General features: G+C 30.3%; 1 protein-coding gene across 1 annotated transcript; it reads right to left on the bottom strand.

The window, feature by feature from the left end:
- Nucleotides 1-7,844: 7,844 nt before the first annotated feature.
- Nucleotides 7,845-8,458, bottom strand: LOC107617861 (uncharacterized). The gene has a single exon (XM_016319736.3). The coding sequence runs from the start codon at nt 8,306-8,308 to the stop codon at nt 8,078-8,080; it is 231 nt and encodes a 76-aa protein (XP_016175222.1). The 5' UTR covers nt 8,309-8,458; the 3' UTR covers nt 7,845-8,077.
- Between the last annotated feature and the right edge of the window lie 4,566 nt (nt 8,459-13,024).

The following is a 13,024-nucleotide window of genomic DNA, read 5'->3' as shown; positions in this document are numbered from 1 at the left end:
AACCGTTTTAGAATAAAATAATAAATAAATTATAAAGGACCAAAGATGAGGGTACTCCAAGAACTCCTATTAGATGCAACAGCATTCAACATTATCACATATTCTCACACACACATACAAAGCCTTAACTCAGAGAACAACCACAGCAAGTGACTTGGAAAGAAAATGTAAACACCGAAACAATCACAAGCATACAGAACATGTGAATATTATTATAGCAAACATAATAATAAAATAGCTCTTCTAATGCGTCTTCGAAAATATCCCAAATCAAGAAAACTACATAATCTGATTCGCTTGATTCAGAAAGTTACATATATTAGAAAAATTAAGAATCAACTAAAAGAAAAAGAAAAGGAAGGCCTGGTTGATTCAATTCAATTGCCTGAGATGAAGAATCAAACAGGGCTGAGAAGCTGAGAGTTTAAATGTTAAACCTCAATATTCAAGTAACATGACTCCATTATTGTTATTATTACACCCTTCTAATGTCACAAATTCAATATATATTATAGTCCATTGACACTTGTGTATTCACAACTTGGCCTCATCATTCTGATTCATACCTTAAGTAGAAGAAAAAGTCCCAATAAGCTTTCATTACAATTTTATCCAGAGAGTTGGGACTTTGGTTCGGAGTTCATGCCAATGATAATGACGAGAGGGATGAATCCGTGAATCAGTAACATAGGCAGTGCAAATTTTAACAAAGTTCACCACAATGATTAACAACAACAAAAAGCACTGAAAGAACACTCAGTAATATAGGCAATGCAAATTTTAACAAAGCTCATCACAATGATTAACAACAACAAAAAGCAATGAAAGAACAGTGAATCAGTAACATGGGCAGTGCAAATTTAAAATTTAAAAGTTATCAATTTAAAATTTATCATCAAATACAATAGGTGAGCAAAGCCAATCAATCAAACACTAACTGAGCATTCTGTTCTGATTCTGTGACTGGGAAGCAACAAATTCAGGTTACAGCAACAAATTTAACAAATCCTAGTAAAGTCCCGAGTTACAGCAAAAAGGCAAATTTATTGATTACCAATTCAGCAACATGCAGAAATACAGGGAGAAGGGAAATCTGGAAAAGAGAGAACACTAAACCAAAACATTAACCAATAATCACACTAAACCTGCAACCAGCAATTACAAAACAGCAACAAACATTAGTACATTATAAAACATTCCAAAACAGTGATGACACTAAACCTGCATAGTAAATAATCTCAAAGACAATTATCACCAATATCCAGCAAATAAACAATAAATACACAACAACAATTTAGCAAATAAACAAGAACAAGACCTAAATAGAAAATCCAACAAATTAAGTCGCAGCAACCAAACAATTTGACAAATTAAAACAACAGCAGCCCAACAATTTAGCAAATCAACTTAACAAATTCAAGAACAGAAAATCACAACAAAAAAAAAAAAATAAAAGTAACAGAAAAACACAAGAACCATTAGCAAATTAACAAGTTCACAATAACAGTTAAAAAATTTACCAGAAGAACACTAATGCAAGTGGAATCATCATGCTAACATGTTTTCTGCAAAGATGCTATTTGTACAGCTAAAATTTCCTAATTACTATAATCCAATTATTCTAATTTCACATGCAATCAACTTACTAAGTTTCTAAAAGCTAGAAATTATAAAACCAACCAGAAATATGGTTAAAGCATTTCATTAAACATGTTGAGTGCGGTAAAATTAAAACGAAATAAGAGAAATCAAAGCTTAATTTCAATGTGATAGAGAAGAGAACATAACTATTGTAACTTTAATTTAGTCTATGAAAAAATCCAAACCACTACCAAATCAAATAATTACTTATTGTAATAGAAATCAGAAGTTGCAGAGTTTGAAGAAGAGTATTGGTGTTGTGTGAGTGTATTGTCTGGTGGCGGGTTTAGGGAACTCACGGCGGCAACAAAAGAGAGCAGTTCGACGGGTGAGTGGAGCGCGCGGGTTGGTGGCAGAGTTTGAAGCAGAGCAACGTGGCTTCCAGACGAACGCGAACTCGAACGGTGAACAGCGAGTGAACGCGAACGGTGAACGCCGAGCGAACGCGAATGGCGAAGAACGCGAACGAAGACGCAAACGTGAACGGCAAACAAACGGCGACGGAAGCGCGGCTGAGCAGACAAAGACGACGGACGCCGAGCTCGAGGAAGCAACCGCGATCGGTGACAGCGAACAGGGGTTGAAGATTTGGAGCACGAGGGAAGCTAGATGACGGATGGCGAACTTTGAGTGCGACGGACGGCGGCAGGATGCCACTCCTTGTGGCCGTGGTGTAGGCTTACAGTGCTATGGTTTTGTGGTTGGGTCTGGGTGATTTCTCTGACTGAAAGAAAGAAAGGGAGAAAGGGAGAAAGAAACGAATGAGCTTCCCTTTTGTGTGTAAACCGGCCGGGTTCCGATTCGGTCCGATTGGCCGGGTTTCGGTTCGGTCTGACCGGCCAGTTCTTGTCCAATTAAACAGTTTTTTATCGGTTTTATGATTTTCGGTTTTACATGCCTAACCAGACTATTAGTATTGCCGGTTTGTAGTTAAACCGGTCCGATCCGGTTTTCAGAGCATTGGTCTCCAGGGAGTGCATGAATGATTGGGGGAAGAAGGGGGGAGTTGGCTCATGAATGGTTTTGCTTTTTTTTTCTTCTTTTTTTCAAATAAACAAACCGGCATCGTTTTTATTCGAACTGACCAGTTATCGGTCCGATCCAACCCAGTAACCATCCGATTCGACGGTTTTCCAGAGGCCTTTTTCCAACTGTTATAAATATCGGATCGGACCGTTTTTAATGCCAGTTCCCAATTGAATCGGTTCAACCAGTCAATTCGATCCAATTTTTAGAACCATGAGTTTTACCAAAGTTCTGAAAACCAGTTCGGACCGATCGGTCAAACCGGTTGAACTGTGAACCGCTGAAAAAAGCGGTTCGAATATATGCCAAAATCGTAGATTTCAGAAACCACAATTGAACCGGTCAGTCGAACCGAACTGTGACTCGACCGATTTTTTGAATGGCCAACCAAACGTCGGTGTTTCACTCACTGAGGCAATTAGCAAGCCCTAACTGCATCCTCCCGTGCCAAATCTAGCATTCCAGACAGACTCCAGAGCGCCGTTTCAATCTCATCGAGCTCCAGAGCCCCCCTTGGCCCTCACCTCCGTCCAGCCACCGCCTCGTGCCGCCGCCGTCGTTCCTTCGAACAGCCACCATCTGCTCGCTCATTTCCCCTCCATCGCGCAGTAGCCATCGCAACCTTCGAAGCCACCATCTGCTCCACCACTCTTGCATGCTCTGTCTCCCTCGTTGTCTCTCGGTGTCTCTGTCTCTGTCTCTCGGTGTCTCTGTCCCTCTCCGCAACCACAGTCTCTTGCATGTTCTCTAGGTAATTTTTTTATTAACTATGAATTTATGATTGAACTCTGATATGGTGAAGCTCTATGAACTCTGATATAGTGAAGCTCTGTCAACTCTGAATTTATGATTTACTGAAATAGTGAAGCTTTGTGAACTCTGATTTAAGTCATTCAACTGTGAACTGATATGGTAATATAGTGATTGAATAATTATTTTTCTGTGAACTGTGAAATGTGAAATGTGAACTGATACAGTGATATAGTGATTGAATAATTGTTTGCCTGTTTCAACTGAACTAAGTTACTAATTCAGAACTGTGAACTTTGTATTGTTATTGGATTGGATTGTATTGTTATTGGAATGGATTGTTATTGCCTGTGAATTTTGTATTGTTATTGGAATGGATTGTCATTGCCTGCCAGCGCTGTTCCCCCTCTTGCTCAAGATCTGCTCTGCTCTGTTCTAGGCTTTTAGATTTCTTTGTTATTGGAATTTGATTTTATTTCTGGTTAGGATTGGTGAGCTGAATCTTTTATTTCTGTGTTGATTTTTTTTTGTTTCAGCTATTGTGTTCTGATGTGTTTGTTGTGCAATACTATCAATTTGTTTTACTTTTTGACTTAGCTACATTAAGATAATATTTAACTTGTGCATTGTATATTTATATTAGACTATAATTATGTTTTAATGTGTTTATTTATATTTTATTTATTATTTTATTATAAAACGATTTTTCCAGTTGAACTACCGTCAAACTGATTGAATCTATGAACCAATAAACTAATAGTTAGAGCAGTTCGATAACCAATTCGGTTCTCAGAACCTTTAGTTTTACCATCAACGAGCTTGCAACTTTTCTTTTCCCTTTTTTTTTTCTTTTCTAATGATTTGGTTTTTGATGTGGGCTTTTAAAATGATAACACAGCCCAACTTTAGTAATTGGGGCATTTCCCTCTCAGTAACTTAGATTCTGACCAACAAAACTAAACTGAAACATGTTGATAAAATATTCTTAAGGTAAATATTTTTTTTCTCTTAGTCATAACCAAAAACGGAATTTTTTTTTTTTAATCCGAAGTAAAAAATGCTTCCAGTTTTCTAATTTGTTTAATTTTATTAACATTTCGAATATTTTTTTATTATACTTGTTGTTAATATAGACATTTATGTGATAATTCTACGTTAAAGATAAGTTTGAAACTAAATATTAGTGTTGAGGATAAAACTACATATAACCCAAAATGACATTTTTTTTTAATAAAAAACAAGATTATCTAACCTCTTGAAACAAAGTAAACAAAGTTTTGGGTGAAGAAGGAAAGTTTTTCCAAAAATGAATAATTAGCTAGGATTATGGGATGTGTCATTTATTTTTAGTTAGGAATCTCATGATATTTCTAAAAATTATTAAACATATAGTTGATATTTACTTTTTTTTAATTATGATTTGAAAAATGATATTTCTAAAAATTATTAAAAATATAGTTGATATTTACTTTTTTAATTATGATTTGAAAATTTTATAATAAAACGAAGTATAAAGAAGAAATTAGTTAGGGTAATTCTCTCAAGATCAAACAGAAATATCTTTGTTAAAATTAAGACTTGGTAAACTTGAAAGGAAATGGACACCATGAAAGGGACTTGGTGGTTAAGTAGAATACAGAAATCCTCATCTTCCTAAGTCCTAGGCACAATTGAATTTGAACATCAGTCCATTAAAAAAATCAGAAATCAGAACTGAAACAACTGAAACAAATGACAAGGGGAAGCAGTGGTAATTTAGCAACAGTGGACAAAGAGGAGGACAGTGAGTAGCATGTAGACACAATGCTACTTAAATAATTTTTAATAAATACTAGTGTATGTTTTCATATGAGATAATACATAAAATTATATAAAAAATTTTATTAAAAAATTAAATAAAATATATGTAATAATTATTATTATAAATATTTTTTAAAATTATAATTAAAATCAAACTTTTAAAATTTTTAATATTAAAAATAATTAACATTTATTTTAATCAATTTGTCTTATAATTAGTATTTTATAATAATTTTTAAATATTTAAATTTTTATATTTTTAAATCAAATATTAATTATTTAATTTTTTTTATAATTAGACGCTAAGTTTTAGACAATAAATTTTTAAAAAAAACAAGTACACGTAGAAAGAAGTACATATCCAGCAAATATTACTGCCACAAACTAATTTTAATTTCATACCAAGTTATATTAATTTTTTAATTTCAATGACCACAAAATAATTTTAAGAAACACTTTCTAAAACATTTTTTTAAAAGAAAAACAAACAATTTTCACTTTTGACTCTTTAGTAGAGATGAAACTGTTATAAGGCTATGGGAGAACAGTGGAGTATTAAAGCAGGACTAACAACTATTCTGAGTCTAAAAACTTCACACTCTTAAATGCCAAAAGCTTTAGTAGTTTGTTGGTATGTGCGGTTTATATAATGATGGATGTCATAGAATAAGTGTTGTTTACTCGTACTTTTATACTTGTAGTGCTGCTGAACCACCATGTTCATGTATTTTCCCCCGCTTTTCTGGAAATACACTACTATCAAAAAAAAAAAGAAGAAGAAACCTCTATTACTAATGAGTACTATTTACTATAGTACAGAATATGAACAATTTTTTATTGGTCAACAGCCATTACTACAAGCAGTGGCGGAACTTGAAACAAAATTTTGGGGGGGCCAGATAGAAAATAATTGTCAAAATATTTTTAATATGAACCCCATTTAAGATAAGCTCGTCTAATCTCATCTCTCTGGTTTGGGTGATATTGCCAAATTTAAAGCCGTTTTTCAAGATCTCGTTCCAAAAAGTTAAGGTTAATGACGCCAGGACGTCGCTTGGATCACCAATCTTGGCGAGGTTAACAACCCCACTATGGTGACATAGTTTAGATTCACCAATCTTGGCGAGGTTAGCAACCCCACTATGGTGAAAATAGCCATAAACCCATCTTAGTTGGCCAAGCCAAGGATGCACCTCTTACTCTCAAAGAGCCTAGAGGAAAATAAGCACACAGCTTATTTCATATTCAAAAATCAACTTCAACTCTATTTCATAAATAAAAGGTACATGAGTTATTTATACTAGTGGGAGAAGGAAAAGCCTTCATAACTTGGACGATGTGGGACTAATTCATAACACAAAATTCACTATCTTAAACAATATGGGACTTGTATTCCCTTATTACAATTAACTAATATAATTAACCTACTAACTCTACTATCCACACCAAAAAGATTTCATTGGCGAATCCATGCCAAAAACCTACACTCACAAATCAAATAAAATTCCACTAAAGCAAGGTGAAGGCCACAAGGACCGACCTTGCTCTGATACCAAACTGACGCCGGGACGTTGCTTGGGATACCAATCTTGGCGAGGTTAACGTCGCTTGGAATACCAATCTTAGCGAGGTTAACAACCCCACTATGGTGACATAGTTTAGATTCACCAATCTTGGCGAGGTTAGTAACCCCACTATGGTGAAAATAGCCATAAACTCACATTGGTCGGCCAAGCCAAGGATGCACCTCTTACTCTCAAAGAGTCTAGAGAAAAATAAACACACAGCTTATTTCATATTCGAAAATCAACTTCAACTCAATTTCATAAATAAAAGGTACATGAGTTATTTATACTAGTAGGGGAAGGAAAAGCCTTCATGACTCGGACGATGTGGGACTAAAATATAACACAAAGTTCACTATCCTAAACAATATGGGACTTATATTCCCTTATTACAATTAACTAATATAATTAACCTACTAACTCTACTTGCTCATGCGTCAGTTAAAGTCATCAGATGTAATTTTTTGAACTTTTGAAAGTTATATCTCACTTTCTTTGTGATTTATTAAAGTAGAAGAACTATCTACAGGTGTTGATATTGTAAAAGTTATATGTTCTCCTTCTTAAATATTAGTCTTTCTCTTAAAAAATGTATCAATTCTTTGATTTTTCATTATTATTTTATATAAAAATTTGTAAAATATGTAAAGAAGAAGTTAGAAGGACAAATATTAAAATTTATAATATTTATTGAATTTTTTTTATCAATTTATACAAATACAATAATATTAATACTTATTGAATATTCTATTATTTTTTATTATATAAAAAATTAAATTAAATAAATAGTAAAATATAAAATAATATTAAATTAAATAAATAAAAATATCTATTTTTTATATTTGAACTTAAAGATAGAGAGAGTGTTGTTTATTGAATTTATTAGATACTTTAAGTCATAGTAAAGTATTTAAGTCAATTGAACTATTTTTTATCTTCTGAAAAAGTACTACTAAATTTTTTATAAAAAGTTTGGGGGGGCCATGGCCCCCCTTGTCTGAACTAAGCTCCGCCACTGACTACAAGCTTAATCATACAGGTATAGCATATTTAAGCGAGCATACTCGTTCTGTTAATTAAACTTATACATAGCACTAATTTCTATTTCACAAATTAATACAAAAGGTTAATAAACTAAGGAAAGAAAATTAGCAGACGAAATTAAGTTAAGATAACATCCTATCCGATATTTTTATCGGAGAAAAAGAAAAACAACATAGATTCATGATTTTATTCATATCATACATGAGACATAAAAGTGAGTGAAGGAGGGAAAAGGTGTAAGAAGTGTCAACTTAAATTGGAATAGCATTAGTGACTGAAGGGTAGACCACGGTGGCAGGATGAGCCATGATTTTGCGGCCCTTCATGTGGCGGAAACAATAAACCAGAGCACCCACCGGCCACTCCACTACCGCCGCCGCCGCAAACGCCAGGAACCCCACCGTTGGGCCCACCACCTTGCACCGGCAAGGGTTGCCAGTGTTACCACATTGTACACATATTGGAATCCCTATTCCAACCATATCTAATTGATCTAATACTTAGCTTATAATATAAAGTAACAACTTAAATGTGTAATCAATGAGATGAAGAGGGAAGCACCAAAAGCGGTTTGTGAAATTGAAATCGAAGAATTGCACTATGCAACTTGATTGTATCCAATTGTTAGGGCCTGTTCTTTATATAGAACGAATTTGACTTCCTTAGTATTAGGGGAACTCAAACATTGCATGTAATACATACATTATACATTAGTGCTTTTAAAGTTATGTGATTGGATGATCTGCGTGTCAGAGGAGGAAGGAACTTATTGCACACGTGTCCTTATTTCGTATGGTTATAGACACGTGTCTTATTTCATTGCTTTCGGTACATCTGCCCACCTAGGCTTGGTAAGCTGGTTCCACATACTGAGTTTTGCACATGTTATTTAATTATATTTAGCACTCTTATTATATTTATTTTATTTTATTTCATATCATATTTTGTATGTGGTAGAGCATAGACTTTGTTGTTGATATATGTCATATTTTTAACATTAATCTTAATCACCTTATAAACAAAGACTCATAGACAAACTAAAATGAATTACATTTTTCAATTTCACAACGTAACTAAATCATTAGTTTTTAAATTTCAAAATTAAAGTGAAATAGATAAATAACTTTTTGTTTGGTAATTTTAACAACAGACTAATACGACAATCTCTGATCGATACATTAAATTAAGAGACTTCACATACATTTATTTATTATTGGTATAAAAGAAACATTTAACAAAAGTATTATATACACACAAAAAAAAATTACAAACTATAGAAATATTTAAGTTACCGACATTTTCATTGATAAACCCGTTGATAACCAATTTAATTGATAGTCAAAACTTCTGTAGAAGTCCGTATAGGCCAAAATCTCAATGAAAAAAGATTCAATTATATTTACCAATGTCAGTGTCAGTCGATAATAGTAAATAATATCAGTAAAATACGAGTTAAGTCTTAAAATATTTTTGTACTGTGTATTAAAATTATTTTTAAGATTTTAATTACATTAATTATATTTGTGAAATTGATAAAAATATATTATATTAGTTTATGACTTATTTTTTATCAACAGCAAAGCGAATTGATATGGCTCTATAATATAAATTATTTAGTGATACGTATTATTTTATGAGTTGGCCACATATAATTATAAGATAATGAGTCAGACAGTGACACATAATATGCTGATGTAGATAAATGTATCACATGACATAATATTATTTATGTGTCAGTTTGTTTTAGGAATTGAAAAAATATTGGTTGAAAAACTCTAAATAAAAATAAATATCAGTTTGATTGAAAAAATCTTTTAAGAATGAATTTAAAAAATGTCTTATCTTTCAAGAACTAATTTTACACTTAATCTTTTCTTAATGAATTCTAAATTCTCAATATCTTTAATTGTACTAATTTTATTATATTTTTCGCATATTTTTTTAAATACAAATACTTTTGATAAATATTTTTAAAATTTTAGTTTTAGTCGTACAATTTTTTCATAATAATTTAATTCTGATAACTAGGCGACATCAGATAACTTGTTAACTTTTCATGCAATAAAAAAAGAACTTACATACTCATTTTAGATAATATTTTTTTTTTACCAAAGACCTCTTAAATAAATGTGGGGAGACTATTGTCATTTGAGCTATAACTCATTGACTCATTTTAGATAAGATTATCAATTCAGATTATTAAATTATCATTTTTTTATAAATATCTCAATAAATTCAGATATTTTTTAACTCAATTCTCACATACATTAATTTAAATTCTTGTTGATTTATGTATCAAAATCTCTTATAAATACTTTCAACTGCCATTTTAAAGCTAATACGAAGACACTTCAAACACTCTTACTATTATCTCGAATCTCTTTTATCTTCAAGCATAAGATGACACATGACTAAATAATATTATGATACTGACATACTTGTTTACGTCGGTATGCTACATGTCACTAATAGAACCATTATCATATCATTATACTGGTCAAATCATAAAATAATATAGTGTTATTAAGTTATTTTAACATGCTGTTAATAAAAAAGATTAATGTAATATATTTTTACTAATTTCAAAGACATAATTAGTATAACTGAAATTTTAAAAATAATTTTAATATACAATATTAATTTTAAGAACCAATAAAACTTAACACTAAAATATAAATTAAAATCTTTAGTAATTATATTAATAATTTTACTGACATAAATATTAATTAACTACAAAAATGCAATACTCTTATTAGATAACGATCTAATTCGTAGCAGATAATAATCGAACTGCATTTTAGATATGACAACATATAGTGAAAATAATTTTTTGGTATTAGATAAACTGCATAAATTTTTTATGGGTTTGTCCAAACCAATAAACACTCTTATCTTTTATTAGTAAATGAGACAGTAGGTTAAATTTACATGACAAGACATGCCACATTAGTATTGTCTTCATATGCGAAAGGGGTGTGGCTGCAGAATAAGCTGACGCGTGTAAGTTGGCTTAGGGCCATTCCTGCGTTCTATGCAGATAGAGTACGATTAGGTATCTTGATCTTTTAATCAGTTTTTTATTATAATAATTTAAAAAAATTAAAATAAATACATCTAAATAAATTTAGTATTTTTTTAAAATTAAATACATATTTAAAATATAAATTAAATAAATTTAAAATTTAAAATTTTTTAAAAATTTTAATTATTAACCTACGCATTTAAAATTTTTTAAAAACTTATATTTTTAACTAATATGTTAGATATATTTTTATTGAATAAGATCTAAAAAATTTAGCTTAATTATTTATTTTAATAATTTTGAAAACATTAATAAAAAAATAAAAGATATTGATGTATTTTTATCGAATAAAATATAAAAAAAATAAGTTTTATTTTTAATGTTTAAATTTAAATTTTAAATTTATGATTTTAGATGTATTTTAAACATATTTTATATATAAGTCAATAATTTTAGATGTGTAATAAATGAAAAAATAACTAATTTTTACAAACATATATTTTAATAATTTTAAAAGAATTAATATTCAAATAAGTAACGATAAAATTCAACAAATAATAAAAAAATAAGAAATATTAGATGAGATTTTATCGAATAAGATATAAAAAATTAATTTTATATTTAACGTTTAAATTTAAATTTTTTATTTATGATTTTGGATGTTTTTTAGGAATATTTTATATATCACTTAATAATTTTATATGTGTTACAATTAAAAACAAAAACGAATTTTTACAAACATACATTTTAATACTTTTAAAAGCATTAATATTCAAATAAGTAACGACAAAATTTAACTATTAAAAAAAGAGAAATATTAGATGAGTTTTTATCGAATAAGATATAAAAATTAATTTTATTTTTAATGTTTAAATTTAAATTTTAGATTTATGATTTTAGATGTGTTTCAAAAATATTTTTTGTATAATTTAATAGTTTTAAATATGTTACCATTGAAAAAAATTAATTTTTACAAACATACATTTTAATAATTTTAAAAGCGTTAATATTCAATTAAGTAATGAAAAATCCAACTAATAATAAAAAAAATATTGAAAACTATAAATCTTTATCAAATTTTTATTTGTTATTTTTTTTCTTTTGAATACCTGAAATTGCTCTTTTATTTATTCGGTCTAATTATTTTATGTTGGTGGTCATCTCTAATTATTCTAGAGATAAAGATTAAAAAATAAAAGAAAGAAAGAAAAAAGAAAGTAAAGAAGAAGAAAAGAATATTCATGCATAGGCTGGTAATTTATTTATTGTTTAATTCAAATGTTGATATAATTTTATTAAAATTTCATTCGACAATAATGATAAATGAGTTTTGAGTTAGCATGCAAGTCACTCGAAATAGGAACAAAATAGCACAATTCATCTAATAATAATAATAATAATAATAATAATAATAATAATAATAATAATAATATTAAATATGAAATAGTAAATTTACCAGTAGAGGAGTAATACTCTTCTATAAAAAATTTTGTGAAGAACGTGTGAGAGAGAAGAAAAAAAAAAACCGTACACGAGAGCGAGAGAGAGGGGAAAACGAGCAAATAAATAAAAAATTGATAAAATAACTACTTTATGAAGTAGGTAGGAAATTAGAGAAATTACATTGCAAAGAAGAAAAGTCATATATTTTTGAATACTTTGTGGGAATACGTACTCCTCATTTAGCGCCCGACGCTCTGCTAGGGTTTCACTGCGCCGCCTCCATAGTTACACCTTTCTTTGTCTTTTTTTCGTCAAACTCTTTTCCATCTTCTTCTACTTTCTTTTCTTAATTTCTTTTCCACTTAGCTCCCTAATTTTCGCTTTCTCTCCCAATTCATTCCGTTTTCTAATTCACTCATTCCATATATCTTATGTCTCTTTGGAATCATTGAATAGCAATTCTGATTTTCTCTACACCATGAGCAACAAATCAGAGACTCAGAACCCTCATATAATTGCTATGACGGTGGAGGGTGCCAGCCTTCAAGTGGCACCCAAAGAAATATGAATCTGCTCTTGTGGAATTGTCGGGGTTTGGGGAGACCCCTTACAATCCATAATCTTAAAGGGATTTGCAAATCCTACACCCCGAGGTTGGTTTTATATGTGAAACAAAAAATCAATCTTGACAAGTTGAAGGAAAACTAAGATCTTGTGGTTTCAAGGAATGATT

Source organism: Arachis ipaensis, chromosome B1 (assembly GCF_059453495.1).
Source record: "Arachis ipaensis isolate K30076 ecotype BB chromosome B1, ASM5945349v1, whole genome shotgun sequence".
In the NCBI taxonomy this organism is placed as follows: domain Eukaryota; kingdom Viridiplantae; phylum Streptophyta; class Magnoliopsida; order Fabales; family Fabaceae; genus Arachis; species Arachis ipaensis.
The sequence above is the reverse complement of the archived record's forward strand: the minus strand, read 5'-3'. Positions and strand labels throughout refer to the sequence as shown.

Bases quoted from the DNA above. Each gene is read 5' to 3' on its own strand.
- LOC107617861 (XM_016319736.3), bottom strand. From the start codon at position 8,308: ATGGTTGGAATAGGGATTCCAATATGTGTACAATGTGGTAACACTGGC.